The 20,361-nt window shown below is 38.5% G+C and overlaps 1 protein-coding gene across 5 annotated transcripts in view; it reads left to right on the forward strand.

Moving 5' to 3' along the window:
• Positions 1-20,361, forward strand: part of LOC112860863 (phospholipid-transporting ATPase IB-like) — a 216,029-nt gene that overhangs the window by 24,770 nt on the left and 170,898 nt on the right. For 4 of the 5 annotated variants that reach the window (XM_086714937.1, XM_086714959.1, XM_086714943.1 and 1 more), the window contains exons 3-7: positions 8,014-8,113; positions 11,663-11,761; positions 12,851-12,896; positions 13,721-13,761; positions 16,391-16,464. The exons of the other annotated variant lie outside the window; for it this stretch is intronic. In XM_086714937.1, the coding sequence (XP_086571063.1) occupies positions 8,014-8,113; positions 11,663-11,761; positions 12,851-12,896; positions 13,721-13,761; positions 16,391-16,464 (360 nt within the window). The remainder of the gene's footprint in view (positions 1-8,013; positions 8,114-11,662; positions 11,762-12,850; positions 12,897-13,720; positions 13,762-16,390; positions 16,465-20,361) is intronic. 5 annotated transcript variants of the gene reach the window in all.

The raw sequence follows: 20,361 nt of genomic DNA on the forward strand, positions 1-20,361 counted from the left end.
TAAATGCTTTGCAGTGGAACCTCACAGAGCTGCTGAGTTCTCCACCATTATCCTACATTGGGGAATTTAGCATTAGGCTTTTTTTTTTTTTTTTTGATTGAAGTATACTTAACATACGGTGTTATATTAGTTTTCAGGTGTATAATATAGTGATTCAGCAATTGTATACATTACTCAGTGCTCGTTAGGGTAAGTGTGCTCTTAATCCCCTTTATTTCACCCATCCCCCCACTCATCTCCCTTCTGGCAACCACCAGTTATTTTTCTGTATTTAAGTTTCTGGTTTTTTGTTTGCCTCTTTTCTCTTTGTTGGTTTCTTATATTCACATATGACTCAAAAAATATAGTATTTGTCTTTCTCTGGCTGACTTATTTCACTTAGCATTATACCCTCTAGGTCCTTCCATTTTGATATATACCATACCTTCTTTACCCGATCATCTATGGACGGACACTTGGGTTCCTTCTATATCTTGCCTATTGTAAATAATGCTGCAGTAAACATAGGGGTTCATATAGCTCTGTGAATTTGTGTTTTTGTTTTCTTTGGGTAGATACCCAGTAATGAATTACTAGATCATATGGTAAATATATTTTTAATTTTTCATGAAATCTCCATCCTGTTTTCCATAGTGGCTGTACCAATCTGCATTCTCACCAACAGTGCATGAGGGTTCCTTTTCCTCCACATCCTTGTTACTGTGCTTTTTCATTTTAGTCATTCTGACAGGTGTAAAGTGATATTTTATTGTGGTTTTAATTTGCATTCCCGTGATAATTAGTGATGTTGAGCATCTTTTCATCTGTCTGTTGGCCATCTATATGTCTTCCTTGGAAAAATGCCTATTCAGGTCCTCTGCCCATTTTTAATCACACTAATTTGGGGGGGGTTGAGGGGAATACATTTATATTTGAATAAGTTTACATGCATAGGATGTTAACCCCTTACTGGATATGTCATTTGCAAATATCTTCTCCCACTCAGTAGGTTGCCTATTCATTTTGTTGATGGTTTCCTTCACTGTGCAAAAGCTTTTAATTTTGGTGTAGTCCCAATGGTTTAATTTCGCTTTTGTTTCCATTGCCAGAGAAGACATATCTAGAAAAATATTTCTACGTCCAATGCCAAATGGACATTTCTTTTAGGAGTTTTATGGTTTCAAGTCTTACATTTAGGTATTTAATCCATTTTGATTTTATTTTTGTGTATGATATAAGAAATTGGTCCAGTTTCATTCTTTTGCATGTAGCTTTCCAGTTTCCCAGTACCATTTATTGAAGGGATTGTCTTTTACCCTTTCTATATTCTTGCCTCCCGTGTCATAGATTAAGTGACCAAATAGGTGTGTGTTTACCTCTGGGCTGTCTATTCTGTTCTATTGGCCTGAGTGTCTGTTTTTGTGCCAGTACCATAATGTTTGGATTACTATAGCTTTAGTACCATAATGTTTGGATTACTATAGCTTTGTAGTACATCCTGAAATCTGGGAGGGTGATGTGTCTGGTTTTGTTCTTCCTTCTCAAGATTGCCTTAGCTATTTGGGGTCTTTTGTGATTTCATACAAATTTGAGGACTATTTGTTCTAGTTCTGTGAAAATGTTAGTGTTTTTATAGGAATTACACTAAATGCATAGATTGCTTTGTGTAGTATGGACATTTTAACAATATTGATTCTTCTAATCCATGATCATGAAATATCTTGCCATTTGTGTCATCTTCAATTACTTTCATCAATATTTTACAGTTTTCAAAGTACAAGTCTTTCATCTCCTTGGTTAAGTTTACTTTTAGATATTTTATTATTTTTGGTGCAATTGTAAATGAGATTTTTTTTTTCTTGATTTCTCTTCCTGCAGCTTTGTTATTAGTGTATAGAAACACAACAGATTTCTGTATAGTAATTTTGTATCCTGCAACTTTATTAAATTATCATTACTCATAGTCATTTGGTGGAGTTTTAAGGGTTTTTCAAATATAGTGTCACCTGCAAATAGTGACAGTTTTACTTCTTCCTTACCAATTTGGATGCTTTTTATTTCTTTTTCTTGTCTGATGGTTGTGGCTAGGACTTCCAGTGATCTGTTGAATAAAACTAGTGAGAGTGGACATCCTTTTCTTGTTTCTGATCTTAGAAGAAAAGCTCTTAGTTTTTCACCATTGAGTATAATTTTAGCTGTGGGTTTTTCATACAAGGCCTTTAATGTGTTGAGGTATGTTTCCTCTAAGCCTGTTTTATTGAGAGTTTTTATCAAAAATGGATGTTATATTTTGTCAGTTGCTTTTTCTGCATCTATTGAGATAATAAGGTTTTTATCCCTTCTCTTGTTGATGTGATGTATCTTGATTTGTACATATCGAACCACCCTTACATCCCTGGAATAAATTTTACTTGATTGTGGTAAATCGTTCTTCTAATGTATTGTTGGTTTTAGTTTGGTAATATTTTGTTGAGGATTTTTGAGTCTATTCATATCAGAGATATTGGCCTGTTGTTTTCTCTTTTTGGTAGTGTTTTTGTCTGGTTTTGGTATTAGGGTAATGCTGGCTTTGTAGAATGAATTGGGAACTTTTCCTTCATCTTTTATTTTTTGGAATAGTTTGAGAAGAATATGTATTAACTCTTTTTTTAAAAGTTTGGCAGAATTCATCTGTAAAGCTATCTGGTCCTGGACCTCTGTTTGTTTGGAGTTTTTTGGTTACTAATTCAATTTCAATATTGGCAATCTGTGTGCTCAGATCTTCTATTTCTTCCTGATTCAGGTTTTGAAGATTGTATGTTTCTAGGAATTTCTTCTAGGTTGTCCAATTTTTGGCATATAATTTCTCATAATATTCTCTTATAATCCTTTGTATTTCTGTGGTGTTGGTTTTTCTCCTTTCTTTTTCCTTTTTAAATTTTTTAATGTTTATTCATGTTTTGAGAGAGAGAGGGACAGAGTGCAAATGGTGGAGGGGCAGAGAGAGAGGGGGACACAGAATCTGAAGCAGGCTCTTGGCTGTGAGCTGTTAGCACAGAGCCCGATGTGGGTCTTGAACCCACGAGCTGTGAGATCATGACCTGAGCCAAAGTTGGTCACTTAATGGACTGAGCCACCCAGGCACTCCTCTTCTCCTTCATTTCGGATTTTATTTGAGTCATTTTCTCTTTTTCTTGATGAGTCTGATTATACTTTATCAACTTTATCTTTTTAAAGAACTAGCTCTTGATTTCATTTATCTTTATTGTTTTAGTCTCATTTTATTCATTTCCACTCTAATCTTTATGTTTCCTTCTTTCTGCTAGCTCTGGACTTAGTTTGTTCTTCCTTTTCTAGCTCCTTTAGGTGTAAGGTTAGGTTGTTTGGAATTTTTTTCTTATTTCTTGAGGTGGGCCTGAATCACTATAAACGTCCTGCTTAGACCAGGCTTTGCTGTGTCCCAAAGATTTTGGAAAATTGTGTTTTCAATTCATTTGTCTCCATGTATTTTTTGAGTTTTTCATTAGCAGCAATAAATGGTGTTGATGATGGGGACCCTGACATGATGTGACGAGAAGTCCACTTTACCTCTGTGTTCCATCCCAACAAATCACCTCACTCTGAGCAGGAGGAAAATGCCAGACAAGCCAAACTGAGGTCATCCTCATTGATCCATTGGTTGTGTAGGGGCATACTGTTTAGCCTCTATGGGTTTGTGTTTTTTCCAGCTCTTTTTTTTTTTTTTTTTTTTTTTTGTAATTGATTTCTAGTTTCATACCATTTTGGTCAGAAAAGATGCTTGAGAGTATTTGAATGTTCCTAAATTTATTGAGACTTGTTTTGTGCCCTAATATGTCATCTAGTCTAGCGAATGTTCTACATGTACTTGAAAATAGTGTGTATTCTGTTGTTTTGGATGGAATGTTTTGTTTGTATCTGTTAGGTCCATCTAGTCTGATCTGGTTCACAGACACTGTTTCCTTGTTGATTTTCTGTCTGGACAATCTATTAATTGATGTAAGTGGAGTATTAAAGTCCCCTTCTATTACTGTATTACTGTCAGTTTCTTCCTTTATTACTGCTAATGTTTGCTTTTTGTGTTTAGGTGCTCCTATGTTGGGTTCATAGATATTTACAATTATTATATTCTCTTGGTGGATTAATCCCTTTATCATTATGCAGTGTCCTTATTTGTCTCTTGCAATAGTCTTTGTTTTAAAGTCTATTTAGTCTGATTTAAGTATTGCCACCCCAGCTTTTTTTTTTTTTTTTTTTTGGCTTCCATTTGCATGGTATATGTTTTTCCATCCTTTCATTTTCCGTGTGTATGTGCCTCTAGGTCTGAAGTGAGTTTCTTGTAGGGAAGCTTATAAATGAGTCTTGCTTGTTTTTATTTATTCAGCTACCCTATGTATTTTGATTTGAGCATTTAGTACATTCACATTTAATTATTGATAGATATTTACTTATTGACATGTTGTTGTTTCTGGTTGGTGTCGTAGTTGTTCTCTGTTCCTTTATTCTTTTCTTGCTCTCTTTCCTTGTGGTTTGATGGCTTTCCTTAGTGTTATACTTGGATTTCCTTCTCTTTATTTGTTGTGTATCTGTTGTAGGTTTTTGATCTGTGGTCACCACCAGGATCAAATATATGACATCTTATGTATGTTGTAGTCTATGTTCATAGTTACTTAAGTTCAAACACATTCTAAAAGCACTAAATTTGGGGGTGCCTGGGTGGCTCAGTTGGTGAGGCATCTGACTTCGATTAAGGTCATGATCTCACAGCTTGTGGGTTTGAGCCCCACGTTGGGCTCTGTGCTGACAGCTCAGAGCCTGGATCCTGCTTTAGATTCTGTATCTCTCTCTCTCTCTCTCTCTCTCTCTCAGCCCCTCCCCTGCTTGAGCTTTGTCTCTGTCTTTGTCTCCCTCTCAAAAATAAACAAACATTAAAATTAAAAACAAAAGCATTTTTTTGGTATTTTTATATTTGTACATTTTTACACCCCTTTATGTTTTATGTATATAATGTCATATTTGACATTTTATTTTGTATATGTCTTAACCAATTTTCTGTAGATAACTGATTTTACTGCCTTTGTCTTTTAGCTGTCATTCTCATGTATAAGTGAGTTATCTACCACCTTTACTATATGTTTGCTTTTATCTGTGAAAATTTTTCCTCTTACAATTTTCTTGTTATTATGACCTTTTCTTTCCATTTAAAGAATTTCCTTAAACATTTCTTGTAAGGTTGGTTTAGTGGTGATGAACTCCTTCAACTTTTGTTTGTCTGGGAAATTCCTTATCTCTTTTTCTATTCTGAATGGTAAACTTGTCAGATAGAATATTCTTAGTTGTAGGTTTTTTTTTTTTGTTTTGGCACTTTGAATCTATCATGCTACCCTTTGGCCTGTAGTTTCTGCTAAAAAAATCACATGATAGATTTATGGGGTTTTCTTCTTATGTAACTCTCTGCTTGTCTCTTGCTTTTTAAAAAATTCTCTTTATCATTACTTTTTTGCCATTTTAATTGTTATATGTCTTGGTATGGACGTCCTTGGGTTCATCTGGTTAGGGACTCTCTCTGCATTCTGTATCTGGGTGTCTGTTTCCTTCCCCAGATTAGAGAAGTTTTCAGCTATTATTTCTTCAAATAAGTTTTTTGCCCCCTTCTTTTTCTCTTCTTTTTCTGAAATCTCTATATTTGAATGTTATTGATGATGTCGCAGAGTTCCCTTAACCTGTTTCCATTTTTTATTATTGGTTTTTCTTTTTGCTGTTCAGCTGGGTTGATTTCCATTACCCTATCTTCCTGATCACTAATCTGTTCTTCTGCATCCTCTAATCTGCTTGTGGTTTCCTCTACTGTATTTTTAATTTCTGTTACTGAATTCTTCAGCTTTCACTGGTTTTTCACATTTTCTGTCTCTTTTTTTGAAGTTCTCACTGAGTTCATCCACTCTTCTCTCAAGTTCTCTGAGTATCTTTAGGACCATTACTTTGATTTTTTTATCAAGCATATTATTTTTGTTTCATTTTGGTCTTTTCCTATGATTTTGTCTTGTTCTTCCATTTGTGACATATTCTTCTGTCTCCTGATTTTGTGACTCTGTGTCTATTTCTATGTATTAGGCAGGTTGGCTATATCTCCTGGACTTGAATGTACCGGTCTTTAATAGGAGTGGTGCCTATAGTGCAATCTCCGTTGGTCCCCAGAACAACATCCTCCAGGGGTGTCTCCCGTGTGGGCTGTCTTGCACCCTCCACTTATAGCTGGGCCTCAGTTATTCTTAGTTCAGACAGCTGCAATGACCCATTTTTTCTTCTGTTGGTGCACTGGACGGGGTTTGCTCCCTGCACTGTGGAGAGGCATGTCTGTGGCTACTGTGGGCTTGTTGGTGGGCAGGGCCGGCAGTCAGCCAACCTGTCTGCAGTTAGCCTTTCTGCCATAGCTGCACATGCACCCTAGGGCAGGGCTTGCTTTCTGCAGAGCCAGCCAAGACGCCTGGCTGCAGAAACTGTGGGCATGTTGTTATATGGGGTTATGTCTCCCTCTCTTCAGGGCAGGAGTCCCTTTGGAGCGGTGCCGGTCCCTGTGGGAGCTGCTCGCAGGGTCTGTTGGGCAGCAGCTGCTTTGCTGGGATGCCTGTTGAAGAATCAGGCAGGCCGGATGGGGAGGGTCCACAGGGGAACGCTGGGCTGGGGCACCTGATGCTAGAAAGGTGGATGAAGAGTGTTGCTGGCTCCCACAAGCATCTGGCTGTCTAGCCTGGGGGAAGGAAAGAGAAATGGCTTCTGCCAGCACTCTTGTTCCTGGAAAAATCTCATGCAGATTCCTGCCCCTCCAGGCACATGTTTTAAGATTAGTCAGTAAATCTTCATGTATACCCCATGTGCTTTTCAAACTGCTGCTTCTGTATTGGGCCTTGGGCTGGATTGTTTAGTATGCTGGCCCTTTAAGGGCAGGGACTCAGCTTTCCCTTGCTCTCTGGCTCTCCCACAGTTAAGCCTGATGAATTTTAAAGTTTTTGGATTGAAGCCCCACTGGCCTTCAAGCCAGATTTTATGGGGACTCATCAGTGTGGGTCCCCAGGGCTGGGGGTGCCCTGTGTGGGGTCACATCCTTTTGCTTTTTGGAACTTGTGCTGTCTCTCCCATTTGCGGTTAGCTGTGCTGGGGATTTGGTTCCCAAATGCAGCTCTGCCTTTCCTGCCCTTTTTGGTGTGGCCTCTTCTATGTGATGGAGCTGTTATCTCTGTGTGTTTGTGGGACAAGGTGAATTCAGGTTTCTCCTATTCTGCCATCTTCCCCAAACTCCTGGTCTTTCCGGTTATTTTTAAAAGTTTATTTATTTATTTTGAGAGAGAGAGAGAAAGCAGGGCGGGGGGAGAGAGAGAGAGAATGCAAGCAGAGGAGAGGCAGAGAGAGAGAGAGAGAGAGAGAGGGAAAGAGAATTTCAAGCAGGCTCCACACTGTCAGTGCAGAGCATTACGCCGGGCTTGATATTAGGAGCTGTGAGATCATGACCTGAGCTGAAGTCAAGAGTCCGAGGCTTAACTGACTGAGCCCCCCAGGCGCCCCTTTCTGATGTTTAAATGTAGTAGGTTCATTAGAAAAAAAGAAACACACCCGTGATGGTTTTCTTTGTCCGTGACGTGGCCTAGGCATTTGGGGGTAGATGGATTTAAGATAACTTTTAATGATAAAGCTCCCGGGAGGGAGAGAAGGGAGAAACATTGCTGGCTCTTGTTATCCTTGAACTATAAGACAGATGCTGATTAGGAGTTCTGTTATAAGAATTACAGGCCATTAGAAAATGTGGAATACCTCCTGCTTGTCTATTGTATTCGTAGTTCTTAGTTCCTGAGATGGAGAAAATTCTTTCTTTGTCCTGACATTGTTTTCAGGTAACAATGAGTGTTCAAAAACGACAAAAAAATCTTCAGAAAAGAGTCAGGGTTTTATAAGAATATTTTATCCACTTCTGGGTTTTCCTTTGGTGTTTTTAGAGTTCAGAGTGTGAACTGACAGTGGTAATTTTCTTTTTGCCTACAGTACAGCCAAGTACAGCATATGGTCATTCCTCCCTCGATATCTGTATCTGCAGTTTAGCAAAGCTGCTAATGCTTTCTTCCTGTTCATTACTATATTGCAGGTAATATTCCTGAACACATTACTGGATTATGCTTTTTTTAAAAAAGAAAAATGTAAAAAGCTCATTTAGCTGAAATAAAAATTGAACATACAGAATAAATTGAAACACGGCAAGAAGAGAACTCTCTTCTTACAATATTTAAGTTACTCAGTAAGACTTCGAAATTCTCATTTGGGGGATGAAAAACGTGTTGATGCCCAGTAGATGAATTGGCCCACAGTTCTTCCTGATTTAGATCATTAATGAGATATTATTGGACTAACTTTTATAATGTATGCCACCTCCATGAGAGGATAATTTTATTGTATTAAAAGAAAGAGTTTAAAGAAAGTCCAAATGCTAGTTTGAAATAGCTAATTTTCTTTTCTCTTCTTTTTTTAATATTTCAGTAAGAACACTTAATGTGAGATCTACCCCCTTAACAATTTTAAGTGTATGATATACCAGTGTTAACCATAGACATCTGTTGTACAGCAGATTTCTAGGACTTCTTAATCTTGCATAACTTAGACTTTATGCTCATTGAATAACAACTCCTTATCTCTCCCTCTCTCTAGACCTTGACACCACCATTTTACTCTGACTCCATGAATCTGGCTACATTAGATATCTCACATAAGTGGATTCATGCAGTATTTGTCTTTCTATAGCGTACTTCATTATAATGCCTTCAAGATTCATCCATGTTGTTACATGTGGCAGAACTTCCTTCTTTTTATAATTTTTTTTAACATTTATTTATTTTTGAGAGACAGAAAGACACAGAGCGCGAGCAGGGGAGGGGCAGAGAAAGAGGGAGACACAGAATCCGAAGCAGGCTCCAGGCTCCGAGCTGTTAGCACAGAGCCCAATGCGGGGTTTGAACTCACAAACCGCGAGATCATGACCTGAGCCAAAGTTGGCTGCTTAACCAACTGAGCCACCCAGGTGTCTCAGAATTTCCTTCTTTTTAAAATCTGAATAATATTCCATTGTATAGATGCCACATTTTCTTTATCCACTCATCCATCGACAGACATTGATGTTGTTCCCATATCTTGGCTATTGTGAATAATTCTGAGCTGAATGTGGGAGTGCTGCTATCTCTCCAAGATCCTGGTTTCAACTTTTGGATAAATACCCAGAAGTGGGATGGCTGAAGCATATGGTAGTTCTATTTTAATTTCTTTGAAAAAGTTCCGTATTATTTTCTGTAACAGCAGCACCATTTTATATTCCCAACAGAAGTATACAAGGATTCCAATTTTTTCACGTCCTCACCAACACTTGTTATTTTCTGTGTTTAATTAATAGCCATCCTAACATGTGTGAGGTGATACCTCATTGTGGTTGTGAATTTCATTTGCCTGGTGACTAGTGACATTGAGCACCTTTTCATGTACCTCTTGGCCATTTGTATGTTGTCTTTGGAGAAATGTCTATTCAAGTCTTTTGCCCATTGTGATTGGATTATTATTATTATTATTTTTTTCCTGTTGAATTGGAGTTCCTTCTATATCCTTACCAGATGGAGGGTTTTCAAATATTTTCTCCTATTTTGTAGTCTGCCTTTGCATTTTTTTGATGGTTCCCCTTGTTGTGCAGAAGAATTTTAGTTTGATGTAGTCCCACTTGTCTGTTTTTGCTTTTGTTGCCTGTGCTTTTGGCGTCATATCCAAGAAATCTTTGCCAAGACCAACGTCTGGAAGCTTTCCCTCTGTGTTTTCTTTTAGGAATGACATCTTTTCAAAACACTTAAATTCAAGACCTTCCATAATCTGGTTTATTCCTGTTTCTTCAACCTTGTTTTTGTCATGAACCCTACAACCCCGGCTCAGAGCCTGGAGCCTGCTTCAGATTCTGTGTCTTCCTCTCTCTCTGCCCCTCCCCCACTCACGCTTTGTCTCTGTCTCTCAAAAATAAATAAAAACGTGGAAAGAAAGAAAAAAAGAAAAGAAAAGAAACAGTGCCTTCAAAACGGCCAAGCTTTGAGATAAGAATTTAATGAATCTGTTGAATTGACCTTAAACAGAAGATTGGCATTAGCAAAAATTTATAGAGATCACATAGTGTGTACCAAAACCTGGGCATGAAATTAATAATTCAAGGATGAATTGTCAGACGTAGTTCTCCCTTTGGAGAGCGGGTAGTCTTAACATACAAGTGCTTTAAGAAATATTTATAAAGTGCTAGGGGAACACGGCCTACTCTGGGCTTGAGGGCGAGTGGTTCAGGAAAAGGTACTGAAAAAGAAGACATTTGAGCCAAAGACTAGAGAATGAGGAGCTCAACAGTAAGTAGAGGTCAGTGGAAGAAGAGAAGACCTTTGCGGCACAGAAGACCGTGTGAGCAAAGGCACAGCAACCGGAAACACTGGTCGCCTTTTGTGAGAACCGGGGACCCAGTGGGGGAGGGAAAGAGGTAGGCTTTTCTCCAAGAAGGTCTTATATGTTTTGCATTGTGAAAATTTAAAGTGTTAAAATTTTCTCTAGCATGTGAAATGTTCTGGAAATGGTAAAAATTTTGTCTGGAGTGTAGAGAAGAAGCTAAAGATGTTGGCCGAGGCCAGGTAATGAGAAGCTTCGTGAGCTACATTCAGAAGCTTGGACTGTAGTGAGAAGGCAGTGACAGTCAGGAGCTACAGTGAAGTGACCAGCTCCGGCGAGGCTTTAACTGAGGAAAAGAGAGAGGGGGGCCTGGGAGCAACACGACGGGCTTGGGGTGCACTGCAGAGAGATGGAGAAGTCAGGCAGAGGCAAGTTATTTGGAAGGCAGTTTTCATTGATAGCCTCAGCGATCCTAGAACCTCTCCCTTTCTTCCTCTGTGTCTGACTGCTTTTAAAGTAACCACAAGAATTATTGAGCGCTTCAGAATAGATACTCTTTGGCTGCACAAAGAAATAACAAGCAGGAAATAAGGCAGCATAGAGAGTATCCACTCTCTAGACCCAAGTCTAGAAATACAGGCCTGAGAGCTGTTCTAAATCTGTTAAAGGATCTCCTTTACAACCTCATCTACCCTTGAGTCCATCAGAAAACTGCCAGTCTTCTTGTCACTTTATTTCTCCTATCTTTAAACAGTGGGGCATAGCCCCAGAGCCCTCTCCACAGGTAATTTGTACCCAAGCAACGTTATTCTCCCAGGCCTTCAAAAAATTTCTCTTCCGCCTCAAAAAGAAGCAAGATTCGGTTAAGATAACTGACCTTCTGGCTTTAACTGTTTGGAAAGGATGCTATCTTAGACAATTAAGTTTTGAAAGCTTCAAATACAGTCAGCTTCAGAATACAGTCCAAGCCTCTGAATTCAAAACATAATAACAGTATTCTCTTGGGAAGGTGACATATGACTGAAGCGTTAAGTAGGCGCACTGGTGGCTTTCCCATAATGTAATGTTTCACACCATGCTCGAGGGATGGTTTCGATGTGCTAAGAGTCTCTTTCCCCTTTTTATTTGACACCGTGTGTTGTTTTCATGTTCTGGGTATGCCACGAGTAGCCTGGCTTTTAGCGTTAAGCAAAATACAAGAAAAACGTATCATAGAATTCATAGTGTAACTCTGTTTTCGCAGCAAATTCCAGATGTGTCTCCAACGGGAAAATATACAACTCTCTTGCCTTTGATGATTATACTTACCATTTCAGGCATCAAAGAGATTGTAGAAGATTATGTAAGTTTACTGTTAGTGAAATGTTCCCAAAACTATTGCCTTGAGTACATGAGGTATGTTTCTTGCTCTTTTTCCTAGCTGCGTGTTTTGCAACTGGTATAATTCTTTAAACCTGTAGTTGATGTGAAATGTGAATTAAACTCTAAGGTTTCAAATTTTAAAGTGTGTGTGTGTGTGTGTGTGTGTGTGTGTGTGTGTGTGTGTGTTTGAGAAACCAGCAGGACTTAATAGTGGTCATAAGAACTATGATAGTATCTTTGGGGATATAATGCAACCAGAGGTGAAGATCCTAAGAGGTCAGGAATTGTGCAGTGACTTCGTTTCTCCTTTAACCTTGTCAGAGCTATAATTTCACGAGAGCTGCAGGTTTTAGCTGTGAAGGAAAAGAAGAGAGACATTTAAGATTGCTTTCTGTTAGCTCTGACCCTACCTCATAAAGACAGCTGGGCCACTCCAGTAGAGGCCCCTTCGTCCTCACTCACAATCCTCATGCTCATTTCCAAAATTGCTAACTATTTGTTTTTCATATTCTTGTGCCGAATTCCTTCATATCTTATTAAGATAGGACATCAGGAAAATCTGTTTGGTTGCTGGTCTTTTGATTGGTTTATAATATGAAAGAATTTCTCAAACTTGATTTAAAGCCTTGGGCTAAATTGGAGCGAAATCCACGATTGCTACTTATGTGTTTAACTATAAATATAGTCATTGAAAGCAACCTATAATGTGCTAACATTTTCAGTAGCATTCATTATGTAGGAGGCCCTGTAAAATGTGCGTGTGCGTGCGTGTGTGTGTGAGCGTTTGCATGTGTTCACTTAAATGGAGCCACGGACAGGTTAGTGACCTGTGAAGCCTGCATTAGCAAAAGGCAGAGCTGGGATGTTAACCAAGGCAAGCCGTCTCCCGAGGCCACACTTAGCCCCTCCCTTAGATGACCTCTCATTTAGGAGAGTCAGATAAGGGCAAAACAAAGAAGAGACTGACAGGTTTGCTGCCTCTGTTCTTTCTTAAACCTACTGTGACTTGTATTATAATGTGAATTATTCACTCTGAACTTCCGATGTAATGGATTTTTTTCTATAACAGAAACGACATATGGCAGACAGATTAGTCAACACAAAGAACACAATAGGTAAGATATTAGACTGAGCTTTTATCTCTTCTCACTGTAAGAAAATACCCAAATTGACCAAATAGATACACATACTGTGTTTCATAACGTTCTATTATTTAAAGGAATAGAGACACAAAAAACCAACAGCCAGAAGGAAGCTGTTGCCATATGTAAGAATCATCAATTATGTTAATTAGGATAAAAGAAAAGAAAAGAGATGGGAAGTTGGAATATTTGGGATATGAGCAATTCTTATGTCAATAGAAAAGATCTGGAGGGGCACCTGGGTGGCTCAGTCGGTTAAATGTCTGACTTCCACTCAGGTCATGATCTCATGGTTCAGGAGTTTGAGCCCCGCGTTGGGCTGTGTGCTGACAGCTCAGAGCCTGGAGCCTGCCAGATTCTGTGTCTCCCTCTCTCTCTCCCTCTCAAAAATAAACATTAGAAGAAAAAAAAAGATCTGGGTGTTACATAGTCTCTCCCAGTCCTAGTTTTGATATGTGCTATCTTGATAATTGATTAGAAATATAGGTTATTTTTTGGGCTATCAGCCAGTATTTTAGCATGTAGCAGCGAACTTTTCAGGAGTGGAAGTAACTTAACGTAGCTTCTACCTGTCATCTGTCTATACTTATGTTACATTATATTATACATATTGCTCTATTTTGATGCAGTGTGTGTGAACACAGTTTACATATTTTTCTACTTTATGTCAAGGTTAAATTAATAAAGACAGTACCTTGTAAAGAAACACATTTAGATTTTTGGAAAAGTATCTTTTATTATTTTGGACTTTACCTAATACAATTGTTACAGTTAATATATAGCTATATGTTTTTCAGTGTTCAGAGAGAATGAATGGCAAGTGATTATGTGGAAAGAGGTAAGAACGTATTTGAACTTTTAACTTAGTAAGAAGTGCCTACCATATATATTTATTTATTATTATGATTATTTTTTATGTTTTATTTATTTTTGAGGGAGAGAGAGACAGAGCATCAGTGAGGGAGGGGCAGAGAGAGAGGGAGACACAGAATCCGAAACGGGCTCCAGGCTCCGAGCTGTCAGCACAGAGCTCAACGTGGGGCTCGAACTCACGAACCGCGAGATCATGACCTGAGCCGAAGTCGGACGCTTAACTGACTGAGCCACACAGGCATTCCTGGCGCCTACCATATTTAAAGTTACAGACTTTTATCTATGAAACATGATGAAGGAAGTAGAGGATCAAAGAGAATTAAGTATATTTTGCTCAAGGTCACACAGCCCACAAGTGGCGAAACTAGGATTTGAATTGAAGTCTAAGTGGTTGCAAGTCTACGTGCTTCCTAATGTGCCTCTGGGTTACTTCTGTGTCATTTCCTGGAATATCTAAAGATGATGCTTCACAGACTGTTGCTCAGGGTAGAAGGCAGCCTTTGTATGGAGACTACCTCAGGGGATGTTTCCGTGAATATATTTTCCTTGGGATATAAATAAAAGGCATACTTTTATTTATAGTCGGGCTAGATACCGACTCTGTCCTCATCAATAATTAATTGCTGAGGCGCCTGGGTGGCTCAGTTGGTTAAGCATCCGACTCTTGATTTCGCTCAGGTCATGATCTCATGGTTCGTGAGATCCAGCCCCAGGTCAGGCTCTGTGCTGACAGTGAGGTGCCTGCTTGAGATTCTGTCTCTCCCTCTCTCTCTCTCTGCCCCTCCCTGGCTTGCACCTGTGTGTGCTGTCTCTCTCTCTCTCCCAAAATAAATAAACTTAAAAATAATAGGAATTAATTGCTGACCAGTGTAAAATTCCTTTGAAGGCTAATTATAAGAATGTTTTGATTTCTAAGTATCAGTATTTCTTTCCCTAAGAGAGATAAAACAGTCATGATTGCATTTTGCTCCTCTCATTGAGACGAAGAGAACAAAGCCACTGACAGAGCCACTCCATTCCTGATGGCAGAATGTCAGGGGAGAAGGACAAGAGGAGAGGAGTGAGGCTCCAGCGGGTGGGCGGGGTGCTTCTCTCAGAGCAGAGGCGACTGCATGATTGACTTTTAATTTACCCCCAGTGCCTTCCACTGGAAAAGCAAGTCAAATAGCTAGAGCCAAGGCCCAGGAATTGTTATCTCTCTGACTCCTTTTATACCTGTACAATCAAATGGAGCACTCTAAATATCGGGCTTACAAAAGGAAAAGGGAGTTGATTTGGAGGTACCGTGGGCAAAACAGAAAGAGAGCTTGTAAGACACGACCACCCTTAGGGGAATGACTGCCTGCTGTCAGTTCCATGAGTGCATAATTTTCGGGGTCACTGTTGTTCGGGGTGGGGGGGGGCAGAAATCTAATTACAAAGTTTCAACTTGTCTCAGTCTAGCCATTGTTAGATCTTATTGTAAATTAGTCGTTTATGTAAGTTACAAATTTATTGTTCACTGCATTGTGAATTTTTATGTAATATGTAAGTTGTGAATGTTTATTTGTCAATCTGTTTTTCTCCCCTGCTGTTGCACGTGTTCTCTGCATTTGTAGACACATGCAACTTTTAAGGTTCTCTCTTCACTTTGATATGGAAGTATTTAATTAACCTTTGCCCAATTAATGAAGGTAGACATGATCTGTGTGATCATGCCATAAAAAGGAAAATAGTCTCCTTTTCTCTTCCTCTTCAGAAGAAATTACTATTATTTTTTCCAACATAGTTCTAGAAATCGGTTTATGAGAAAATTTTGCCCTCTGCCCCTCTGCATTTCTAGCTGCCCAGGAAGGGCCTGCCACTTTTAAGACTAATGTCCTCAATACTTAGCACCGTGGAAATAAATGCTCAAGGGGTTTGTCAAAGAAAAAGTACACAAGAAGAAAGCATCGAGAACTCATATTGTTTTCCCTCTGTATTGTTCCTAGTATTTACATCTCTCTCCTACTTACAAGTTGGAATTCATTTATACATTCAGCCAACAAATATTTATTTATTTGTTCATTCATTCATTCACTCATTCATTCCCTGTTCCACATAAAGTTCACAGACCAGCAGAGAAAAACACATCATTAGGCAAGCAGTTAACAGCGTGATGGTGTATGAACAGCGTATCATGGGAAAAATACTAGTACCAGTAGGTCTGTTTGGATTTCTCAGCCTTGGCAGAGCTTACATTTTGGGCCAGAAAATTATTTGTTGTAGGGGCTGTCCTGTGCATTGTCGAATGTTTAGCAGTATCCCCGGCCTCCGGGCACTTGATGCCAATAGCACGACCCCCTAAAACCCCAACATCGTGACAACCAAAAATGTCTCCAGACATCGCCAAAGGTCCCTGGTGGAGGGGGAGGGCAAAAGAGACTCTGGTTAAGAGCAACTACTTTAGAGGAATGAATCCCTGAAAAAATAAAATTGTTCTAATGTAGTCGAAGTTTCTTAGCAGGGCTTCAGGATTTTCGTATCAGAATTTTTCTTAAGAATATTTGACATGTTTTGCCTCTATCTGTGCTTTTAGAATTTATGCTTCGGTTGTTTCTTTCCCGGTTTAAAAGGTCAAGGTGGGTGACATTGTGAAGGCCTCAAATGGACAGTTCCTTCCTGCAGACATGGTTCTGATTTCTTCCAGGTTAGTCACGTTGGTGTGCATTTAAGGAACTTTTATTCTGAATGAGAAATTTTAAGGAAAACAAAGGCCTACCCTACTCACCCCTTTCTCCATCCATCTCTTTATAGGATAGACTAGCACCTGCAAAGTTTTACTGTGAAAGGACTCATAGTAAATATTCTCAGCTTTGGGGGCCATGCAGTCTCTGTTGTGGCATCAGAAATAGCCATAGGCAACATGTAAACAAATAGGTGCGGCCGTGTTCCAATAAAACTTTATTTATAAAAAGAGGCAGGGCTTGGATTAGGCCTGTGGGCCATAGTTTGCTGACTGCTATTCTATACTTTTATTATCTTTTTCTTTAATTTCCCTGGGCATATTTTCTTCTTTCCTAATTGTTAGATTAATTCCATCCCTTCTATAATTTCTACAGACGTTCAGCAAAAATTCGAAAAATTTACACCGGTCTTATTTTAATCTTATGGCAATTCTGAGATGTTCCCATTCTATAAACAAAGTGACTCGCACAGAGAGTAAGTGATTTTTTTGGTACCATTAAGTGGGTTCATATGAGACCCAAATTTAAAAACACACCCTCTGGTCTCTTTGTAGAACTACATTGCTTTATTCACTGGCTGTTTTAGAGGAAACTTACACAGAGACTCCCTGCAATGGGTATTTCCTTCCCCTCAGGTGGCGTCTGACCACCTCCCTCATGCTTCTGTGTTGTCCCTCCTGGGTTTCCTCCTTCTTGTTCTCTGAAAGGAGAACATAGTCTAGGGCATCTGTGGGTAAGAGTGGCTATAGTCATGAACACAGCTGCACTTGACATGTTGGGTAAACTGGTTTCCTAGATAAGTCATAGTCATCTCAAGGTAAAAAAAAAAAAAAATTTCCTAGCCATCTAGACACATGTCACTCTGCAGCATAGAGAGATTTCTTGGGAAGAGAAGCAGATTTGTTCTAGAGCTATTGTCCAAGCTTCTTGAAAAGCAGTAATTCCAACATTAGTTCTTTTTCCTACCAGATGCACTTTGTTCTTTTGTCATGGTTGCATTAACCCACTGGACAGAGGAACTTAACTGTTGCTGATGTGTTTCTCTTTTGGGTTTGGTTAGGGTTATGGGGTTGACATAGGAGCCAGAGATGTACCATAAAGTGTTTTGTTTTTATAACCTCTACATTATTTGTTTGTGTGACTTTCTTTACCTCTTCCTTTCTCTCAAAAAAGTACTACTTATATAGAAAACAGTATTTTTTTGGAGTAGGAGAGAAGTAAGGGGGGGGGGACAAAAATATTCTTGGACTTTTTTCTGGCAATTTTATAGATTATATTTTCTAAGTATTCACCCTACCCCTGCTAAACAATTCAGATACACACATATGTGCATGCACATGCACGCACCTGCGCATGCGCGCGCGCGCGTACACACACCCCCCAGTGCTTATTTGATTGGGCATAAAAGTAAGAAAACCAGATTGAAGCCAAGAATGAACTGAGAATCTTGGAAGAATCTTCCTAAGTATCTTGGAAGGTAATCGTGTGCCAATATAGGCTTTTCCCCCAAGGGTTTCTGCCAAACCATGAAGACCATAAGCTTCCATTTTGCTGAGCTTAGTGAGTACAAGAGACAGGGATAAAGCCCGGGGGACACCCCTATGTGGAGAACTGGGTAGGGGATTCTTGCATAAAGTTGAGAATTACAATCTTAGTTTAGGTAGAATGAAAAGTAAAACCCGCCATGCTGTAGGGGCAATAGAGAAATGTGCTTGCCTTGACTTTGGCACAGAGGGGAGGGGAGACGTTCCCTGTGAGAATTCAAGCTGACTCATTCAGATATGATCTCTGAATTCACCTGGCCTGTGGGGTGAAGAGATTTTAAGAAGAGAATTTAATGTCATCATGGAAAATAAAGAAAAAAACCTCTAATTAATTAGAAGGAGATAAAACAGAGAAAAGAAAAGGCAACGGTCCAAAGGATAATGGCTGACAGGTTTTCAGAATTGTTGGAAGTCCATCCCTTGGATTCACTGGGTTTCCTGGATCTGAAGCTAGAAGTAAATAATAGGAAGCATCAGAGTCATTGAGAGTGTGATAATCGGAATTGTGTTTGTATTGTTCAGAATGAGGATGAAAATACCAATTGGCTAGAAACCTTAAATTCTGGATTATTTGTGTAAAACTTTAATATCTAAAAGATTAGACATAGAGGATATAACTTCCAGCCATATCAAGGGGAAAGATTATTTGAGCAGAAGGAAAAAGCCCTCAAAGGTAACTAAAAGAATAGAAAAAAGAGGCAAAAAGAGGGAGAAACAGAATGCACATAGTCAGGTAGTAGAATAAAGAAAAATATATCATCAATTATAATTAAAGCAAATGGATTTAAGAAGTTAAAAAGAGAAGGTTATAAAATTATCCAGCTATATGTTTATAAGAAATTCACAAAACACAAGTGCTCACAAAGATTAAAATCAAAGGATGAAAAAATACACACAGAAAATAGTAAAAGAAATCCAGAAGAGATGGTATCACTATTAGATGAAATAGGTTTTGAGGCAAAAAGCGTTGAGGTAAAGTCTCATTGAAGAAAAAGAAAAGAGCCATTGCACAATAAAAGTTTTAATTCATGGAGAAAAGAGGAAACTTATACATCTACAAGAAACTTACAAACCCCACATCATACTGTGATGTTTTAATATTTGCTTTCAGGAACTGATCAAATGGAGAAGAAAGTCCATATGGAGGTAGAATACTTGAAAAGCACAATAACAACCTTGAAATAATGGCATGTATAGAACAGAACTTTTTGGTGTATTATACCAAAAAGTGATGTATACATAATCTTCAAGCACAGTTAGGAATATATGTCAATATATTCTGTCATAAGACAGAATCAACAGATTTTAAGAGGCTGGTATCCCACAGGCCACCTGCTCTGACCACAACGCTATTAAGTCAGAATTCAATAATAAGATAACTAGGAACCTTATGTGTTAGAAATAAAACGTACCTGTAAATCATGGGTCAAGGAGGCAATCATAATGGAAATTGGAAAATACTTAGATTTTAGTACTTATGAGAATGCATCAAATCTCCTGTGTTATAACTAAATTTATAGACATTTTCATTACAAAAGAAATAAATGCAAAAAAAAAAAAGAGCTAAGAATCAAAAGAATAAACTCAAAGAAATCAAACATAAGGAAATAATAGAGATAAGAGTAGAAATTAATGGGGTGCCTGGGTGGCTCAGTTGATTGAGTGTCCAACTCTTGATTTTGACTCAGGTCATGATCCCAGGATCATGGGATCGAGCCCTGCATTGGGCTCCGCAGTGAACATAGAGCCTGCTTAAGATCATCTTTCTCTCTCCCCCTCTGTCCCTCCCCACCTCTCTCAAATTTAAAAAAAAAAAAAGAGTAGAAATTAATGAAAGAAAAACAGTGGAGAAGATGAAAATGGGCAAAGCTTGCTTCTTAGAGACTAATAAATGAAAGTTTGGTAAGATTAATCAAGGAAGAAAAGGAAAGGCACAAATACGTGTATTTGTTTAAAAATTGAAAATTTGATATAATTATAAATGCACCAGAGATTAAAGAGAGGATCTTATGAAAGTTTTATGATCTTGTTTTAGCATTTAAGTGAAATGCATAAACCCATAGGAAAATATAATATACCAAAACTTATTCTAGAAGAGATATAGAGCCTGAATGGTCCTATAATCATTAAGGATATTATATAAGTAGTAAAAAACCAAAACAAAATGAAACCAAAAAAACACATAAACTTCCCACAAAGAGACTATCAAGACCAGACACTGTAACTGTCAAATTCTGTCAAACATTCAGTGTAGAGAAAATACCAATTTTCTAATAAATTCCTCAAAGAAATACCAAGAATATGCTCTAATTTTCT

The sequence above is a fragment of the Puma concolor genome, chromosome A1 (assembly GCF_028749965.1).
Source record: "Puma concolor isolate L17-30 chromosome A1, mPumCon1.1.hap2, whole genome shotgun sequence".
Lineage (NCBI taxonomy): Eukaryota > Metazoa > Chordata > Mammalia > Carnivora > Felidae > Puma > Puma concolor.